This window comes from Nicotiana tabacum, chromosome 9, assembly GCF_000715075.1.
Source record: "Nicotiana tabacum cultivar K326 chromosome 9, ASM71507v2, whole genome shotgun sequence".
NCBI lineage: Eukaryota > Viridiplantae > Streptophyta > Magnoliopsida > Solanales > Solanaceae > Nicotiana > Nicotiana tabacum.
In genome coordinates, this window is record NC_134088.1 from 35097720 (window position 1) to 35116739 (window position 19020).

Here is a 19020-nt window from a genome sequence, read left to right on the forward strand (position 1 = left end):
GTATGGTTGAACTCATAATTGAATGGGTTGTCGGATTTTGTAAGTTTCGTCGGATTCCAAGACGTGGGCCCCATTGCCGACTTATCGAGCAGAGTTGGGATTTATTATAAATTGTTAAATTGTAAGCATTGGAGTGTATTTTGATTAATTTGCACGTTGTTTGACTAGTTTCGAATCGTTTGGCTTGGAATTGAGGAGATAGGAAGGCGTTTAGAGGTTGATACGCGCGGAATGGAATTTCCGGAGTATTGTTTAGCTTGCTCGGCATTGAATTTGGCTTGTTTGAGGTAAGTAACACTTCTAAACTTGTTGTTGAAGGTATTAAACCCCGGATTACGTGTAATATGATTGATGTTGAGGTGGAGCGCATATTAGGTGACGGGCGTGTGGGCGTGCACCGTGTGAGTTATGATTTAGTCAATTCTGTGGAACTGTGTAGCTATCTTATCTGAACATTTTTACTGTACTCTACGTGTTAGGGCACTTGAGCTGTAATTTATGCTAGACATCATGTTTAGGCTATATGCTGGTACTATTGGGACCCACAGTGGTCGTTCCTTGCTGTTAAGTTACTTGTTTAATTGCAGTTATGTATTCAGTCGTATTCATCATTACATATCATATCTCAGTCTTTCTTATTGTATATTGTCGTATTCATATCATTGACTTGGGCTGCTTAGTATGAGTGTTGTGAGACCGAGAGACTGGAGAGATTGATGACTGAGTGAGGTCGAGGGCCTGATTGTGAAGATATTGATACTATAGCATGTGAGTTTTTCGTGCAGCACGTGAGTTGTCCGTGCGGATCCAGATATTGATACTATAGCATGTGAGTTATCCGTGCAGAATGTGAGTTGTCCGTGCAGATCCATATATTGATACTATAGAACGTGAGTTGTCCGTGCGGATCCACATATTAATACTATAGCACGTGCGTTATCCATGCAGCACGTGAGTTATCCGTGCGGATTATAGCGCTTGGGTTGAAAGAGCCCCTCCGGAGTCTGCACACCCACAGTAAGCACAATTGATATTATATCGAGCGATGGATCTTCCCTGGGCATGGATTTTGCCTAATTATTTATATTGAGGGATGGATCTTCTCTGGGCATGGATCTTGCCTAATTATTTATATTGAGGGATGGATCTTCCCTAGGCTGGATTGGCCCTATACAGTACTGAGTGATATATATATATATATATATATATATATATATATATATATATATATATATATATATATATATATATATATATATATATATATATATATATATATATATATATATATATATATATATATATATATATATATATATATATATATATATATATATATATATATATATATATATATATATATATATATATATATATATATATATATATATATATATATATATATATATATATATATACCTGTACAGTGTCGAATATTGAGCGTGATGAGTGGAAAAGCGAGACAGTAAGATTGAGTACTCTCAGGGTGTGAGTACATGAGTTCATCACTGTGTTGCATTGCATTAGACATGCAGCTTAGAGAAGTATTTTTCCTCGTGCCATTTGATAATGAAACATTTACTTGTTGAAAAGTTTTGGAAAGAAAATCACGATTTTACAAACTTACTCATATTTCGGTAATTTCGGCAAAAGATTCGAGTTTTACTATTATACTTGAAAAGAGAATGTTTATTTTCCGGAATTGTATACGAGCTGAGCATTTATTTATTGAGTTATTTCTTGTACCATCTTTATTATATTGTTATGAACTGTTGCTGGTTATTGGAGTTGGACTCTGACCTTTGTCTCAGCTCGTCACTACTTTCAACCTAAGGTTAGGTTTGTTACTTATTGAGTACATGGGGTCAGTTGTACTCATACTACACTTCTACACCCGGTGTGTAGATGTTGGATGCTGATGTTACTGAGCACGACGGGAGCTTGATCTGAAGATGTACCTGTGTTCCAGTCATCGCTGCCCCTTGATCTTGGTAGCTTTAGTATTTCAGATCTGTTTATGTACATTCGGACAGATGTTGTATTTATTTCATACTAGCTTTGTAAACTCTAAATCTTAAAAGCTCATGATTTGTACTACAAGTCTTTGAAAATTCTTGTATAACAGTTCAGTTGTATTATCATTTCTTCTCTGAATAAATATCATTTGAACTGGTTTGTTGTTAACTGGCTTACCTAGCGGGTTGGGTTAGGTGCCATCACGGCTAGTTGGATTTTGTGAGTGTTTTGCGGACAAGAGTCCGCTTCTGCGAAATTCCTCCGCTTCTGCGCTCCTTCAACCCAATGCCCCTTCCCGCTTCTGTGTCCAACAGCCCTTACCTACGAGCTCGCAGGTGCGGAAATTTCCCCGCACCTACGCCACCAGACCTTCTTCACGAAAATTGCACCTGCAACGACCCCCTACGCACCTGCGTGACCGCACTTGCGGCTACTCCTTCCGCAGGTGCGATTACACCAGTCTTCAGCAGCAATAGCATCTCCTCAAATCCGAATTCCAATCCGTTTTCAATACGTTTCAAACCCGAGGCCCTTGGGACCCCATCCAAACGTACCAACACATCCCAAAACGCGATACGGACTTAGTCTAAGCCTCAAATCACGTCAAACAACATCAAAATTACGAATCGATGGCCAAAAACCTTTCTTCCAACCTTCAACTTCGCCGAACGCGTCCGAATTATACTTAAACATTCTGGAATGACGTCAAACTTTATGCACAAGTCACAAATCATGATACGAACCTATTCCAAGGCTCGGAACTCCAAACGGACATCAATAACATCAAAATCCACTTCAAACTAAACTTATGAAATTCTAGAACTTCCAAAATGCCAACTTTTCATAATATGCGTCGAAATGCTTCTGAACCACCAGATACTCAACCCGAACATACGCCCAAATCCGAAATCATCAAACGAACCTATTGGAACCTTCAAAACCCGATTACAAGGTTGTTTACGCAAAAGTCAAACCTTAGTCAATTCTTCCAACTTAAAGCTTCCGAAATTAGAATTTTCCATCTGAATCAACTCTGAACTTCCCGAAATGCGATTCCGACTACACGTACAAGTCATAAAACATGAAGTGAAGCTACCCAAAGCCTCAAACCGCCGAGTGACGCGCTAGAGCTCAAAACGATCGGTTGGGTCATTACATTCTCCCCCACTTAAACATACGTTCGTCCTCGAACGTGCCAAAAACTATTCCGGAGTTGTCCAAAATCACTGTTTAACACCTCGTGCACCTGCCCGTACCACCACAACCCATGTGAGCACGTTAGCTCGAGCCAGACTGAAGATCCTTCCTATAACCTTAGCCAACAAGCTTTAGAACCAAATTCCAACATCCGGAAATCTCCATGAGACCCAATTCTAACATACGAACACCGCATCAATCACCACACACTGTATCAACATGATCATGCTCCTCCATTGAAATCACGCCATGCACCGCATAAGTCGTTTGACCATAATAGCATCCTCCAACCACAATAGCTGAAATATTACGAATCTAATGCCTGCAATACACCTCATAACACATGTAAGCCCGGTTCCAACTCTCGCAACAGTGCCACGACGAAAGAGATATGTAGAAACTCATAACCACCTGCCGAATAAACAAATCATGGAGTCTCTCCTCCTGACAAAAACCATTACCTCATTTTGAACTGAATAACGATATTTGCTCTTTAATATACCTTATATAAATCTGATTGCACTTATTTCAGGTCCAATAATCTCGTCTCACCCAGTACAAGCTGCTCAGGCAATAAGCCACCTCAAACACTGACCAAGATCTCATATGATGCCATCAATGCGCCGACAAGCCACAACTTGAATATGACACATAAGGAGGAACGAACTCTGGAAAAGAATTACCCTGCCCGTGTAACGAATAAAACGGTCGAACAGATGCTACGAACCTTTCTCACATAATGAGAAACAAAATACACAAGAATAGATATAGGGAACCATACTCAACATCTCACTGGTGCGGCGTGCAACCCGATCCAAACAATATACTCGTGGCGGCGTGCCACCCGATCCATACTTAACAATAAATAAGAAAATACCCATCAAGTCATAAAGCTTATACCTACGAAATACCCTAATATCGACCACAAGCAAGCCAAGTGCAAAAATACAACCTGGGGAGACGGATAGCGCCATACGCTACAAAACCCAAGCACGACTAAGGTGCAATAAATGACCTGCATCTAGAGAGCCATCGCTCATATAATACCACAAGCTACACGGGACCACAACACATGTGCAAATAATCAAGCCGTCTCATAACCCACCTGGCACAATAGAGTATTACATGGAATAGCTGGCAACGGGAATAACATCCAATGCCCGAAGACTCCTCTGTAAGCAATGTTATGTCGAATGAACACATATGACTTGATGTAGAGTACACATTCACATTAGACCCACCAACGGACCTCAAGCCAATTCTAATCATACCACACTGGGCCACAACCTTCCAAGGATCCACAATGGCCCTATTCATGACACACACGAGCAGCCGTCCAATCCGGAACAACCCCCCACAGTCCACAACTAAGGAATAGAGTGCCTTCCAGCATAAACTCTTACATTAGCGATAGTACCATGATTTTCATAATTGGTTTCAATCCTTAACAATCAAGTAACTAACATGTTACACTTATACGGTCTTCCTGTGGGTTATACTCCCACGACCTTTCGCACCACGTAGCATAGTCTGCACATCCACACCTCCAACTATACAAATTTTGTAGTGCAAATCAAGAATCCGCAAATTAATACACAATGCCTCTTCCACAGAACACCATTCTCAGGTGACACCGAGATAATGCCAGCTTACTCTGAACACCTGAATTCTCCCCTGCCCATCCGAAATTGTGTCTCCCATTTTTCCAATACTGACTCGCAGACCCGATGATAACATAGAAAATTCCCCAAGTATTTTTCACACTCTACTGCTAAATCCCGGTCTTCAGCCATATAGCGAACCCATTAGAACCATTGTTGAGAGTCACCCACTCTGACTTGGTCCCGAATATAAGACAAACTCTAGTACTCTGTCAGGCACATGAACACTCCTAAAGAAGCAACCAGATAAATTATTTTTCTTGTACATCACATCCACAAAAAGCATAAACTCTGAGTCTTCCCAAAACTTGCGCATGAATCGATAAGGCGAAATATAGCACACATTCCTCCGCTTCTGCGCTCCTTCAGCCCAAGGCCCCTTCCCGCTTCTGTGTCCAACAGCCCGCACCTGTGAGCTCGCAGGTGCGGAAATTCCCTCATATTTGTGCCCCCAAACCTTCTTCACGAAAATCACACCTGCGACGACCCCCTACGCACATGCGGCCACTCCTTCCGCAGGTGCGATTACACCAGTCTTCAGCAGCAACAGCATCTCCTCAAATCCGAATTCCATTCTGTTTTTAATCTATTTCAAACCCGAGGCCCCCGGGACCTCATCCAAATATACCAACACATCCAAAACGCGATACGGACTTAGTCGAAGCCTCAAATCACGTCAAACAACATCACAATTACGAATCGATGGCCAAAAACCTTTCTTCCAACTTTCCAACCTTTAAACTTCACCGAACGCGTCTGAATTACACTTACACATTCCGGAATGACGCCAAACTTTACGCACAAGTCACAAATCACGATACAAACCTATTCCAAGGCTCGAAACTCCAAACGGACATCGATAACATCAAAATCCACTTCAAACCAAACTTATGAAATTCTAGAACTTCCAAAATGCCAACTTTCCATAATATGCGCTGAAATGCTTCCAAACCACCCGATACTCAACATGAACATACACCCTAGTCCGAAATTATCATACGAACCTATTGGAACCTTCAAATCCCGATTCTGAGGTCGTTTACTCAAAATTCAAACCTTAGTCAATTCTTCAAACTTAAAGCTTCCGAAATTAGAATTTTCCATCCAAATCAACTCTGAACTTCTCAAAATTCGATTCCGACTACGCATACAAGTCATAAAATATGAAGTGAAGCTACCCAACACCTCAAACCGCCAAGCGACGCGCTAGAGCTCAAGACGACCGGACGGGTCGTTACACCTAGAGCCAACATATTACTCTGGGTGCCATCCTTTTGGTATATAGCGTATTTTTTGTAAAATATCTATCTATATATATATATATACACACACACACACATACACACACATAAACTTTTACCCGAGCATCCGGGTGGCGTGCCACCCCCAACCATCTACATAGATCCGCCCATGCAATGACCGATTAAGAATAAAGTTATACGAACCCTGCTTGACACAAGCCTTGTATTTAAGTGAAGAACGATAGAGGGGCGGGCCCTTTGTTCATTATGTTTTAAACCAAGGGCTAATGGCTCTACGAGATTTCTCGGTCATAAAAAAAACAGAATAAAATCAAAAAGAATAGAAGTGAGTCATGAAGTTCAAATTATACAGTCACATAATTTGGACAACCAAAAAGAAAAAGATGGGGCAATCGTTTACGGGAAAGTCGAGAAGAAGAAAGGAAGTCACAATCTTAACCTAAACAACTGCTCACCCAATCGCATAAATTAAAAATAGCTAATGGATATATAATATATGCATAATCTATGTATAATATGTATATAATATTATTTAATACAGTATATAATCTATGTATACCGACTAAAAAAGAGTAAACAATGAATCCGGCAAGCTATTTGTGTAAAGATGCCATCTTTTTATTTGCTTATACTAGATGGCACTTTCAAGTTATTTCTTGGCGTTTCCACATCAGCTACGACGAGCAGAAAGGAAGCAGAGGGGTAAGCCAACCACGTTTGTGTATCTCCCCGGAAGATGAAGTGTAAAATACATATTATATCACACTGAACTCGAGAGGGAGTGTCTGGAGTAAATTTCTTTGAAGTCGGTAGTATCCATGTCATAAACAGGGTTTTAATACCATCCGTCTATCTTAATTCCAGGCGAAGACATGTATTTATTTGTCATAAGGCTTGGACTATACCTACATGCCATTGGCCAAATTGTCAATGAAGTGACTCAACCATGGAATACCAGGATTCAAAACCTTAGTGGGCAAAGCTATACGTCCATGCTAGTAAAAGATGAGCGGAATAATCGAGGAACTCCTAAGCTAGCTAGCCCGGATACTACTGTTATAAGCAAGAAAAATAAAAACAAAAAATAAACGTAAGATGTACTTCAGACAGTCACTTGCATTATCAGGGTTAAAAAGTTGATAATGGGTTACTTTGCAAACATGCTACACATTGAGGTACAGCGGACTTCAGCCAAGACTGACTCACCCCGTGATGCCAGGATATGCAAGCTCTCGCCACTAAGTAGGCTTTAAGTCACAGTACTTGGTCCCAAGCCATTGGTAAAATACAATCAAGATCAAGTAAAGTAGGCTTTAAGTCAAGAAATATAGGATAAACATAAAATCCAGTTGTATGTTCTATATATACATTTTTATGGATTTTTCAGAACTTAGATCAACTTCTAAGGAGGCCTTAAAGTGCCCAAAAAAAGGCATTTTGACCCACAGTATACTAGTGTGGCAGAAGAATCACAGCACCTGTTTATGAGAACAGTTTATAATCCTGTTAACTGTCTTAGACCATGCATCTTCCTTAAAACCGAAATGGCACCAAAATATTTGACCAGTAAACAAAGTATTATTCAACAACTTGGCTACTCGAGAAGTTCACCTTCCAACCCAAGGTATAGGAAAATGTAAAAAGGAGAGAGTAAAGGGTCTTGGACAGAGGTCGCTGTTGCACTTCAACCATAAATTGCAACAAAGCACCTGCAGAAGCAAACAAGTAATAAACCTCACGGACTGGAAAAGTAGGGAAAAAAACACTAAACTACAACCAGACAACGATAAAGAGGGAAAAGAAACCAATTATTTTCCTGTTACAACAAATAAATGCATATGTGAAAAAACACCTCGATTCTTTTTCTTTTCTTTTCAGGTACAGACAAACAAGAAATGCTTTGAAACTGTTTTTCTTAGCATAAAGACCCATTCCCCACCCTATTTTTTTTTTTGAGAAAGCACCCATTCCCCACTCTTGAAATGGAAGATACCAGACGAATTGGTAATGATGCTGTGATCTCTCAATTATTGTCAACTTGATAACAATATGAACAGCTATGATAAAAGTGAATGGGAAGCTAGTGACCGCAGTTCATAAAAATAGATCAACAGAAGAGCTCTCTGTTTAGAACACATCACTCATCAACGAATATGATGTCTGATACAGTTGTGCTGCTCTTTACTATTAGTTTCCTCACCAAAGAAGCTTTACATTGATGACCCTCAAAATCATCTAACGCAACTACTCTTACCCAACACCTAACGTGTTCCTCTTCGAGCCCCCCTCCACACACAAACACAAACCAAAGAAGAAGCTCCATAATCCCTTTTCCTCTTTTAATACTTTTTGCTGTTAAACGGCTTTTATATGTTTTTTGTGATTATGTTTCAGATGATTCCCTAGTAGTTATTGAATTGCTGAACACTAGAGACTGGATATTGAATCAGCAATGTACCTGTACACAATATAAACCAGCAAAAAAACTTTTCTCAGCTGCCAAGGAGAACTTTCTTTGGGTCAAGCTGGCCACTGCAATAACTTGATGGAACAGCAGAAAGTTCCTGTCTTCCTCTCCACTCTTCACCGGGTTTCAAAGTGATAGGTTTTTCCACTGCCGCAGCCTCAACACACAGCATGTGCTTGTACTCTTCATCTCCAAAATCAGCCATGGCCTTTGCCTTCTTGTCCCAAGGGTTCCACACAACTGGGAAGAAGAAATTACAGAAAGAAGTTACCTTCCATTACGAAAAGCCAAAGAACTACAGTGAACAGTTTAAAATGCTGGATACTCCACTTCCTACGTTCTACAAATGTTGAGTTTCTACATGCCTGAACAATTTTGTCAAGATATACTAAAGAATGGCATGGGAGGAAAAGAGTTCTGAGAAGATCAAGCTCTTATCCATATGAAGCACAAAATAGTGACTCTTTCACGAAGACTGACATGGGTGAAAATGTACTCCTAACCCATAAGAAGCACAAAACAATGACTTTTCCCTTATTGCAACCAGGAAAATATGCATATATTTGGTTCCTATCCCAGGAGAATCAGCAATCAGTAAACCAATTTACTCTTTACATAGATGAAACTCATTGCCCACAGGAAAGCTCTGAAGATTGTCAATTACCTGCATCCGGTAACCCATCCTTACGGAGCACAAATGTTCGTTTCTTTTCATGATCCAGGATCGCAATTTTTGTGGGAGTACTGAGATATATTTTATCCACCTAATGAACACGGCAGAAACATCATAAGAAACAAATGATATGTGCCAAGCAATGCAAGGAAATAGTCGAAGCATTAAATGATAAGATGTTTACTTCAGACTCAAAGGTAATTGCATCGCCTTGCTCTGTGAATCTCTCCTTATTCTCAAGATAATCAAGTGTCTCTAGCCCCTCAACACGGACTTCACTGTTAAAAGAAAAGGAGAAATGATGTGAAGAGCTCAAAGATCAACCCCGGGATAATTCAGTCTTAGAAATGTTTTTATCCTTTAACTAGCAGGTCACTATAAACTTGGAACATTATTTAGACCTCCTCCCCAGGTTAACAAAACTCAATAGACCTCTTCTCTAGTTTAAAAATGCCTATGACCTCCCTGAAAGGTAAAAGCGACCAGAACATCCCCCCTTCCCCTTTTCAGATCATGAATTGAATTTAAAACTAAAAACTTAAAGAGGAAAAGATGAGGATGAAGAAACAAGCCTAAGAGTTTCTGTTCTTTATTCTTAATGTTTAATGATAAAAAAAAAAAAAAAAAAAGAGGCTACGTAATAGCAAGAGAGACCAGATGGCAGTTGAGAGAAAAGAAGAGCAAGGGGAGCTAAAGCTTCTTCCTTTTTTCCCCTGAGCTCTATGCTTGCTCTTTAAGATAAGTAAAATTAATTCACACGGTCGGAAAAATATTCTGTACAAGATCTATGCATAAATAGAGAATTCCAAACATAAATTTAGGTCTTACAAAAGTTTACCAGAACATGAAATTCTAAAACCGATACTAAAACCATGTTTTAAAATAATAATTAAGGAGGTTCCCTTTTTATATCCCGAACCTGACAAGAGCATTAGTACAACTTTCATTGCACTTATCTAGGAGGACCAGACATCAAGCATCAAGTACTACAAACCTATAAGTCCACTCAGAAACATTTCCTTTTTTGATAATGGCGTCTAGTGAGAAGCATCTAAGAGATCTTTGCTAACACATTCCTTTAGACAATTTATAAATTGAAAAAATGCTTTTCTTCAGACATGTCACATTACAAAATGTTTTTGTGTAAGGTGAATATTAGATACTTCACTGTTTCAAATGAGTGAACGGACTACACCATAAGAGGAGGGGAACTTAGCCTGCTTCTTGTACTTGGTTCGGAGGAGGCGCATAACTATTAATTGAGGTGTAGAGACAGAGACAGCAGTGTCAATAAAAGCCATTGATTCATAGCTTAAACTGATTGAGGGATATAAAGCAAGGGATTGTTGCTTCCTGAGCGATGTGAAGCGCATGTAGAAGTGTGCGCTAGTAAAGTACAAAGAGAAACCTATATGGCATTGATTTGGTTGTGAACCAAGGATTCACCATTGACAGAAGGATTTAAGGCTTAGGTAGCTAATAGTCAATACCCAAGGCCCCCAAGTGAAGTAATCCAAGACATGAATTGGACGCCAAAAAGAAACAACTGCTTCTTTGAGTCTCGCTTTAGAAGGCAAAAGCGGAAACTTTATTCAAAAGAAAGATGTAAAAATAAACAAAGAAAGGAAGGGTGAAAAAGGACATTATGTTATTGAGTACTGAGCCTCATTTGCATGTTTACTTCAGTATTCTCTTTGTCGTCCTTGTTTTCTTCTCGAGTTTGTAATGCCTCTTCTTCTACTACTTATGTTTCTTTAATTCTTCCTTTTTTTCTTCTTTAAGCAATAACTTTTTCTTTTTTTTTTCTAGTATGCAAATCCTATTCTTCCAGTCTGCAAATATCTGCCAAAGATAAAGTCTATTTGTCTATGGTCATCTCCAATAATATATGTTATCAAGTGTGCCTCCTCCTTTTCTTAAAATGTGTTAGCTAAAATTAACTCATAAGCTAAGTCGAACTTTTGAATATCCTTTCCCCATTCCTAGAACCATATCCCCCATGTACTCCGTCACCATCATTATATCTACACACATTCATTCAGATCTATCGGTCATTAGGTAATTCTTGTAGCTTTTGAAAATTCTGCACTTCATCTGGAAGAACCATGCTTTTAGCTTCTTGCTTCTCCATTAGAGCCCAGTAATCTTCTCATTTTTTTTATTTTTTTTTGCACTTTCCACTTTTAAAAACACTAGAAGATGATACTGGGAGGGGCATGCATTTTAAGAGATGATCTGCAGAACCTCTGAATTGACCAAATTAGTGATATAATATGCTAATTTTTCAACAAATAAGGGAGCTTCTTTGAGTATGATTGTATTGCAAGTAAATCATTGACAGATCCAACGAGTTGATGGCCATGTACGGTCTCTATGCACCTACACTCCAAAGTTTGTTACTAAGCTTCTACTTTAACTCACCTCATCTATCATGCTAGGATAGAAATTGTACTACATATGCTTTTGTCCATTAGGGAAGAGAACAAAATAACAGAACAAAATAACAGAACAAAGAGCGGAAGATTTGGTATTAATTCATTCCAACGGCATTTTTGTTAATGAGAAGTTCTGGAGATTGTAAGATGTGGGAAACTGCCTGGAACAAGTTTGACTCACTCAATGAAGTGGGTATCCTTGAGATTGCTAACCTTTCCATGAGCCAGCAGGTGGTATGAAGGAATTTATTTTTCTGATGAAAAGGTAAAGAAAAGTACTAGTAGTATTTACGGATTGAGGTACTGTGTAAAGTAATATGCAGATATTGAGATCGATTCCAGCTTGTGTTTGTTTCATGATATTATGGGACCAGAGGTGCATTGAGGGTAAAGCTACACCTGTTATATGTTGAAGTATAGATGCTTAATTCAGTTAGCTCTCTGCTGCAATTTGACATACGAATATATTGAAAAAACAACAATAGGAACCATTAGCTTGTTTCAACAGTAATCTGTTATATAAGGGGCTAACCTTTTTGTTAATCCTGCACTGACTTGATGCATCTCTATATTATATACAAAATCCTTATTTACTCCTAAAAAGCATATAATATTCATATTTACCTACATCAACCAAAATCAGTGCAAGTGATAATAATTATTATAAAAAGACATTTCGCGGAATCACTCCTCAGACGTTCTGTCCCCTTTGAAACTCCAACATAAGTGAAGGTGAAAGAGAAAAAGATACCTCAAATTAGTAAATCTACCCATATCATGTTTTCCCTCGTAAAAATAATCCCATAGTTATTCCCGCTGAACTTTTTCATTACCAAGCACGAGTTTTCATGGAAATACAAAGACAACACTAGTTATCATGGTAATATATCAGTCATTTTACCTGCAATTAAGTTTGTGAATTTTTCAGAATCCGAAAGGGAACAAGTCTTGGGAGGAAAAACAAAGAAGAAAATATAAACCACATTGGTAAACATACCTGATGTCTGAAACAGAGAAATAGGTGTGATACGCAAATGTAAATGAGAAAGGCTTTCCATCAGTGTTGGTGTTTCTAATTCGAGACGTCAACATCAAATCTCCACTGGGACTTAAAGCTACCCGCAGCCGGAACTCAAAACTAAAAATGATTATTGATCCATGTAAGGAGAGAGAAGTAACAAAGAAGCCTAATAAAAGACTAATATGTATATTGACAGTATATATCCATGCCTGTGAGGCCAGATCTTCAAGTCCTCCTCAGAGGGTTTCAGAATCAAGTCAACAAAAGCCCTTGAAGAAGTAGCTGCTGGAAATGGAGGAGGGTCTTTGTCAATGCTCCAAAACCTGTTTCGGGCAAATCCATGCGGCTCAAGAGAGCCACGATTTGCAAACTTTGCAAAGAGAAAGCAGCATATTTTGTTACCAAAATGAGCAACAAATAGCAAAGTCAAGAAGATGCTTCAAAATCAAATACCTGTGGAAAACATATAGGAATACCACCACGAATTGCTTTCGGAGGCTTAAAAATGGCCTGCGAAGTTGTAGTAGATTAAAAGTAATAAAATTATAAACATATATTGTCATATTCATCCAATTATACCAATTAAAAAAGCTCATGCCCAACTAAATTGTTACATGACAGTTTACTAGGTGAAGTCTGTGGCAGGACATGGTTCTATAGCCAGCATTAAAGGAAGCAAGAAGAAAGTTCAAATTGTGCTTCAAAACAAAGATTTACGTTTTCTTTCGCCTCTCTTTTAGTTAGGTAAATAGAAAACTTGTACTGGAATGGGCACCAAGGATATGCTACCCCAAGTAAAGGGGTTATACAAACGAAACAAAAGAAGGCATTCAAATTCTACACAACCCCCATCTCATTCAAAAACCAAGACAATTTGGCTTGACTTAATGTCCATAACAAAGTCCACTATAATCAGATTAACATCCGCAACACAATCTATTGAAGACAGGTGGAGGTATCCAATATAGGTGTAGATATGGAAGTCGGATGTCATCAGCTAAATTATAAGATCCAGGGATACAGTCAGGAGTGCAGGTCAGTGTTATTAAAAGCGCACGCTTGTCGCTTAAAGCGCAGAAGCAAGGCGAGGCGACTGACCTGCGCTTTTCTGCCATAAAGCGCGACTCACATGAATAAGCGCACGCTTTACGCTAAAAAGCAAGAAGCAAGGCGATGAAAAAAGCACAGAAAAGCTCGCTTAAGCGAGGTCCAGCTATCTGCTAGGGTTTTTTTAAAAAAAGAAAACTTGCAAATACACTTACGCACAATACTTCCAGACATCTGCTTCTCTGCTGCAAGGCGACGACTACACTGTTCGAGTAAGCTTCTCTTCTTCTCTTCTTCTTCAGTTCTTTCTTCTCTTCTCTTCCTCTTCTGATTCTTTTTTTTTTTTTTTTTTTTTGAAACTGGTAACTTACTTCCTCTTCTGATTTTCTTCGCTTGTTCACTGTTCGACTCCTTTTTCTCTTCTTCTTTCTATTTTTTTCAGTTTTTATTGCTCTGTTCTGCCCTAATTTATGCTCTGTTTTTCTCTGTGTGCTCTGTTTTTTTTTTATTTTCTGTTCTTCACTGTTCACTGGTTCGACTCCTCTCCTCTGTTCTCTTCTTTTCTATTTTTTTCAGAACTCATTTCTCTGTTCAGCCCTATTTTCTAATTTATGCTTGTGCTCTGTTTTTTCCAAATTTCTGCTGTTTTTTCCAAATCTATTATTTATTTCTTGATTTAAGAATTGAAACATTTGCTTAATACGTTATTTTTATTGAGTTCTTGGTCATTTATCTATGCCTATTTAATTTTTTTTTATTTATGTGTTAAATTGCGCTTCACATGAAAAAAGCGCGTGCTTCGCTTCGCGATTCCCCGAAGCCTCCTCGCTTTTTTCCGCTTCTCGCTCTCCAAAACACTGGTGCAGGTAGTGGTGCTAAGATATGAGTAATAACTGTATAGTGTGTAATATAAAAGTATTTAACTGAAAATTCATTGGACTAACCCAAGTATAAATAAATTGTTTTATTCCATAAGGATATCCATACAGTAGCAGCAAATTCTAATACATTCATGTGAATGACAAAGATACCATATGTGGATAAATATATACATTACACATAAAGAAAACAATTCCTCCCCAGGCAAAACTTTGTCCATCAACTTGTCTTGTTGCGATAGAGTGCCACTTTCAATCCCCAAAGGGCAGCAACTTCTAAGTTGCTTGGACACCAGTGCGGATGTCCGACACGGGTGCGGATCTAGAGGTCGGATCCTTCGAGATGTAAATTCTAAGATTCGGGGATACGGATCCTAGTACGGATACGGGTGCGGGGAGATCCGGCTAAAAATAATTCAAAAAAATAAAAATATCTCTAATTTATGAGAAATTTTGTGGAATATTTATGTATAGCTTGTAAAGTATGGATTTCTTTTTTATTCTCAAGTTGTAGATAAGTAAAGGATTGATTTTCTAGATAAGGTATGCTATTTTCTTCAACTTTAACCTAGTTTTGGTTCTGATTACGGGAATCAAATTGTATCTCGTCTCGAATTTTTTCGTCCGTCGTGGTCAAAGTACCCAAAATTGTTATGACCAGATCACGTACGGATCCCATACCCACACCCATACTAGTGTCGTGTTGACACAGGTGCGGCACCTAAACTGCCATGTCAGAGCAACTTAGAGCAACTTTACTTAGAGAGGGCTTGACTGCTTTACCTTCAAATTTATTAGGTCCAAATAAAAGTGCGTCACAAACTACGGATAATACGGGCTAATCCGATCCTTTGTAGGTTTACCAACATAAGGACAGCTCTCACAACTGCCAAAGCTTACCACCTTAAGGATGTAACTAAAAAGGATCATTGTGTGTGCGTATGTATAAATAATACACATACACATTACATACACATATCTCTGTATGCATGGGTGTATACATACACATATGTATGAATAGATCCCATCGCTACCTAAGCTTACAGCCTTGAAGATTTAAGAGAGAAGTGTGTATAAGTACATATCCATATACATAAATACATGCATATATATGTATACACACAAAACCTAACAAATCGGGGAAAAAATGTAACTAAGCAAATCGAAACAATAAATTCAACCAAGCTACACTTCTTGGTCATGGTTTCAGCCTCTGCACCCCAGGTGAGTTGACAACCTGATGCATATCCCACACCACACCCAATTTGTATTGGATTGACACGGGTGCACGGCAAGAGGTTTTGGAGGTTCCATGTAATATAGAAGTAATATGTATAGTGATTTTTCCAACGAGTAGACAACTGTTTATGTTCACTGATCTGCTAACGTACATGCCCTATTTAAAATCTCCCAAACCATTCAGAGGGGAAAGGACTTGTATAAGCAGAATAAACTTGTTAATGTTTCCACTAAGGTTGAAGAAGCAAGACAATCTCCAGATTCGAAAACCCTTTTACTCCTGCAGGCTGCAGGTAACTAACTACTAAGTATTGTTTTAGGTCTCAGTAGCAATTGATCTTTTCAGCATGTTCAACCAACACAAGAGCTAAATGTTTTGGCACTCATAGAACCATGTGTTGGATAGTCCGCCCAAAATATAGGTCAAAGGTGGTCAGCGAAGGGAGGAAACTCTTCAACTCACTCAATGGGAAGAGGATGAAAAAATTTTATGTAACAATATATTCCAGAAATTCTTGAAATTAGCTTTCCCTCCACCAACCAAAACCTTGCCTTAGAAATTGATCCATAAGTATTTCAAAAGTAGCAGTCAGAATACATAGGAAACTAACAGAAAGTCATTTTAGTAATAGCTGTTTGACAGAATATTCCATCAAGAAGGTACAACATGAAAAATACCTTACTACTAACGAAGAGCAATTCCTCTCCGTGATCATTCTTCCAAGATGTCACCTGACCGCCATAGAGATACACCTGCAAAGGAGGACACTTAAGAAGGGATGTTGATAACTAAAGTAAAATGCTAAAAGCATATAAAAGAGTGCAGAAAAAATTATAATGACACATTGAACACAAAAGAGCTTTATAAAAACTTCAAAAATTTGCATATTGTAAACAGGAAAAAAACCAATCCTCCACCCCAAAAAAAAAAAAGAAACAGAATGCTTGAGATTCTCCCAGAAGGAAAACCTGATAATGAGAATTCATTCAAACAGAAGACATAGGTCTCTGTACACCAAGTCAGTAATAAGAAATGGAGGAAAGTCAGGCGAAATCTTGCAACGCCATTCACCAGCTTAACGTATACAGTATATATATACCTTCCCTGACTACTCTTCACAAGCTTATGCGAGTCAATAATAACTACAAATGTAAGAATACGCACAAGGAGCAAGGCTGTTGCTCAATGAAACCTGAAAGTGCGGAGCATATCTTGGGGTACACAATCTGTTTCACTACACTTTCGCTCTCCTAGAGATTTGAGAGGTTTAATCCTCTTGGTTTTGATTTGAAAGTACACCCAACAATGTTGCGAAAAAACATTTTCATTTCAAGTTCCAATAAAGCCACACTGCTTAATCATCAAAAGCTCAAACGCAATAGTCAACTACTTGAAAACGGCAGCCACTCCAACTGGCTGGAAAAGGGGATATTATATTAAGTGTAATCCATTCTTTATGGGTTTCTACCGATGCATGCACTTTCAGAAACTGAAGGTTTTATCAGTTCATCTCAAACCAATTCAACATAACAAGCCCAATACGTGAGTTTCTCCAGTGTATACACAAACAAACACAAGCAAAAACTAAAGCAATGCCAAATAAACCATATTAGCATTTCAAACAATGACAATCGACATTCTACTGAATTGCTACACAGATTCAGATCCTCACCCTAATGGCCCCATTCCCAACCCTATACTTTAAAAACAAAACCCATCTCTATCTATACCAAAACATCACATAAATTTAAAGATAAACCATTCCACAAATCAAAAAAAAAAAAAGGGACCCAATAAAAACTAACAAAGATACCCACAAAATCTACCCGAAAACCACTAAGATTCAAGAAATCAAAACATGTATTCCTTAAACAAAAAAAAATCCCAATTACACATAAAACCAGTAAAATTCAAGAAATAACAAATTTTCCAAAATAACACAGAAACCAAATTACACGAAGAAAGAAAATGGAAAGATCTCCCACAAAATCTACATATTACCCATTGAACATCAAGAGATCAAAAAGAAATTCTATACATAAAACCACTAAACTTCAAGAAATCATAATTTTTTTAAAATAACACAGAAACCCAATTACACGGAACAAGAAAAAAGAAAAGATCTCTCAAAATATCAAAACATTACCCGCTAAACTTCAACAAACCAAAAAAAAATGACAATGAAAAGCTAACAAAGATACCCCACAAAATCCACACAAAAACCACTAAGATTCAAGAAATTAAACATGTATTCCTTATAACAACAAAAATTCCCCACAAAGAAAACAAGTAAGAATCCAATAAATCATAAGTTAATTCAGAATGACCCAGAAAGAAAAAGAAAAGATCTCTCGCAAAATCTACACATTACCCACTAAAAAACGAAAATGACATTTTAAAAAAACGCGATGTACCTCGGCAGAACTGCCGCGAACCTCCCGGAGAAGGACCTTTTCGAGGCCATTGACGCCTTTCGTTAACTCCACTAATGGCTGTTTCTCACTACTAGTAGAAGACGTCATCCCCTAAATGCCTTTACCCAATTCCACAACCCCTTCTAGTTCTGGATCAAATACAATATACCTTTTTTCTCTTTCTCTTTCCCTTATTATGTTTATTTATTTATTTAGTATTATTCTAGTCTATTTCCATCAAAAACTTTTTCAGTTTCTGCTACTGTTATATACCAAATCTCTTTTCTTCTTCTTTCCGTTTAAGACAACCCCACCTCTCAAACACACACACACTTCTAACTTTATTATCTTTGGAGGGGGTGGGTCTCTTTTGAGGATAGTGGGGCCCTGGTACCGTGAGAATTTCTTTTCTGTGATTTTTACTACTCCACCTATTATGTAAATAAATATATTACCATAATCATTCAAATAAAAAATTTAAAATACTGAATTTTCTTTAAAAATTATGAAAATGTAACAACTTAATAAAACAAAATTAATTTGGGATGTGGTAAATAGAAAAGAGGAAATGAATTGTTTTTTGCCAAAGAATAAAATTGAGCAAAGGTGTCTACAGCATCCTCTACACAACCAAACTTGGGAAAAAGTACTTCCAAAATATTTCGTTTACTAAAAATAAAAAACTTACCAAATACGGACATAAAAAATA

The 19020-nt window shown here is 38.0% G+C and overlaps 1 protein-coding gene across 1 annotated transcript; it reads right to left on the bottom strand.

The window, feature by feature from the left end:
- Positions 1 to 7448: 7448 nt before the first annotated feature.
- LOC107815055 (putative glucose-6-phosphate 1-epimerase) lies at positions 7449 to 18655 on the bottom strand. Its single transcript, XM_075221613.1, has 9 exons — positions 18312 to 18655; positions 16575 to 16649; positions 13186 to 13242; positions 12942 to 13102; positions 12709 to 12849; positions 9461 to 9554; positions 9268 to 9367; positions 8595 to 8843; positions 7449 to 7845 (listed from the first exon to the last, which is right to left on the bottom strand). Exons 1-8 carry the CDS (start codon positions 18417 to 18419, stop codon positions 8629 to 8631), a joined length of 951 nt encoding a protein of 316 aa, XP_075077714.1. The 5' UTR covers positions 18420 to 18655; the 3' UTR covers positions 7449 to 7845; positions 8595 to 8628.
- Between the last annotated feature and the right edge of the window lie 365 nt (positions 18656 to 19020).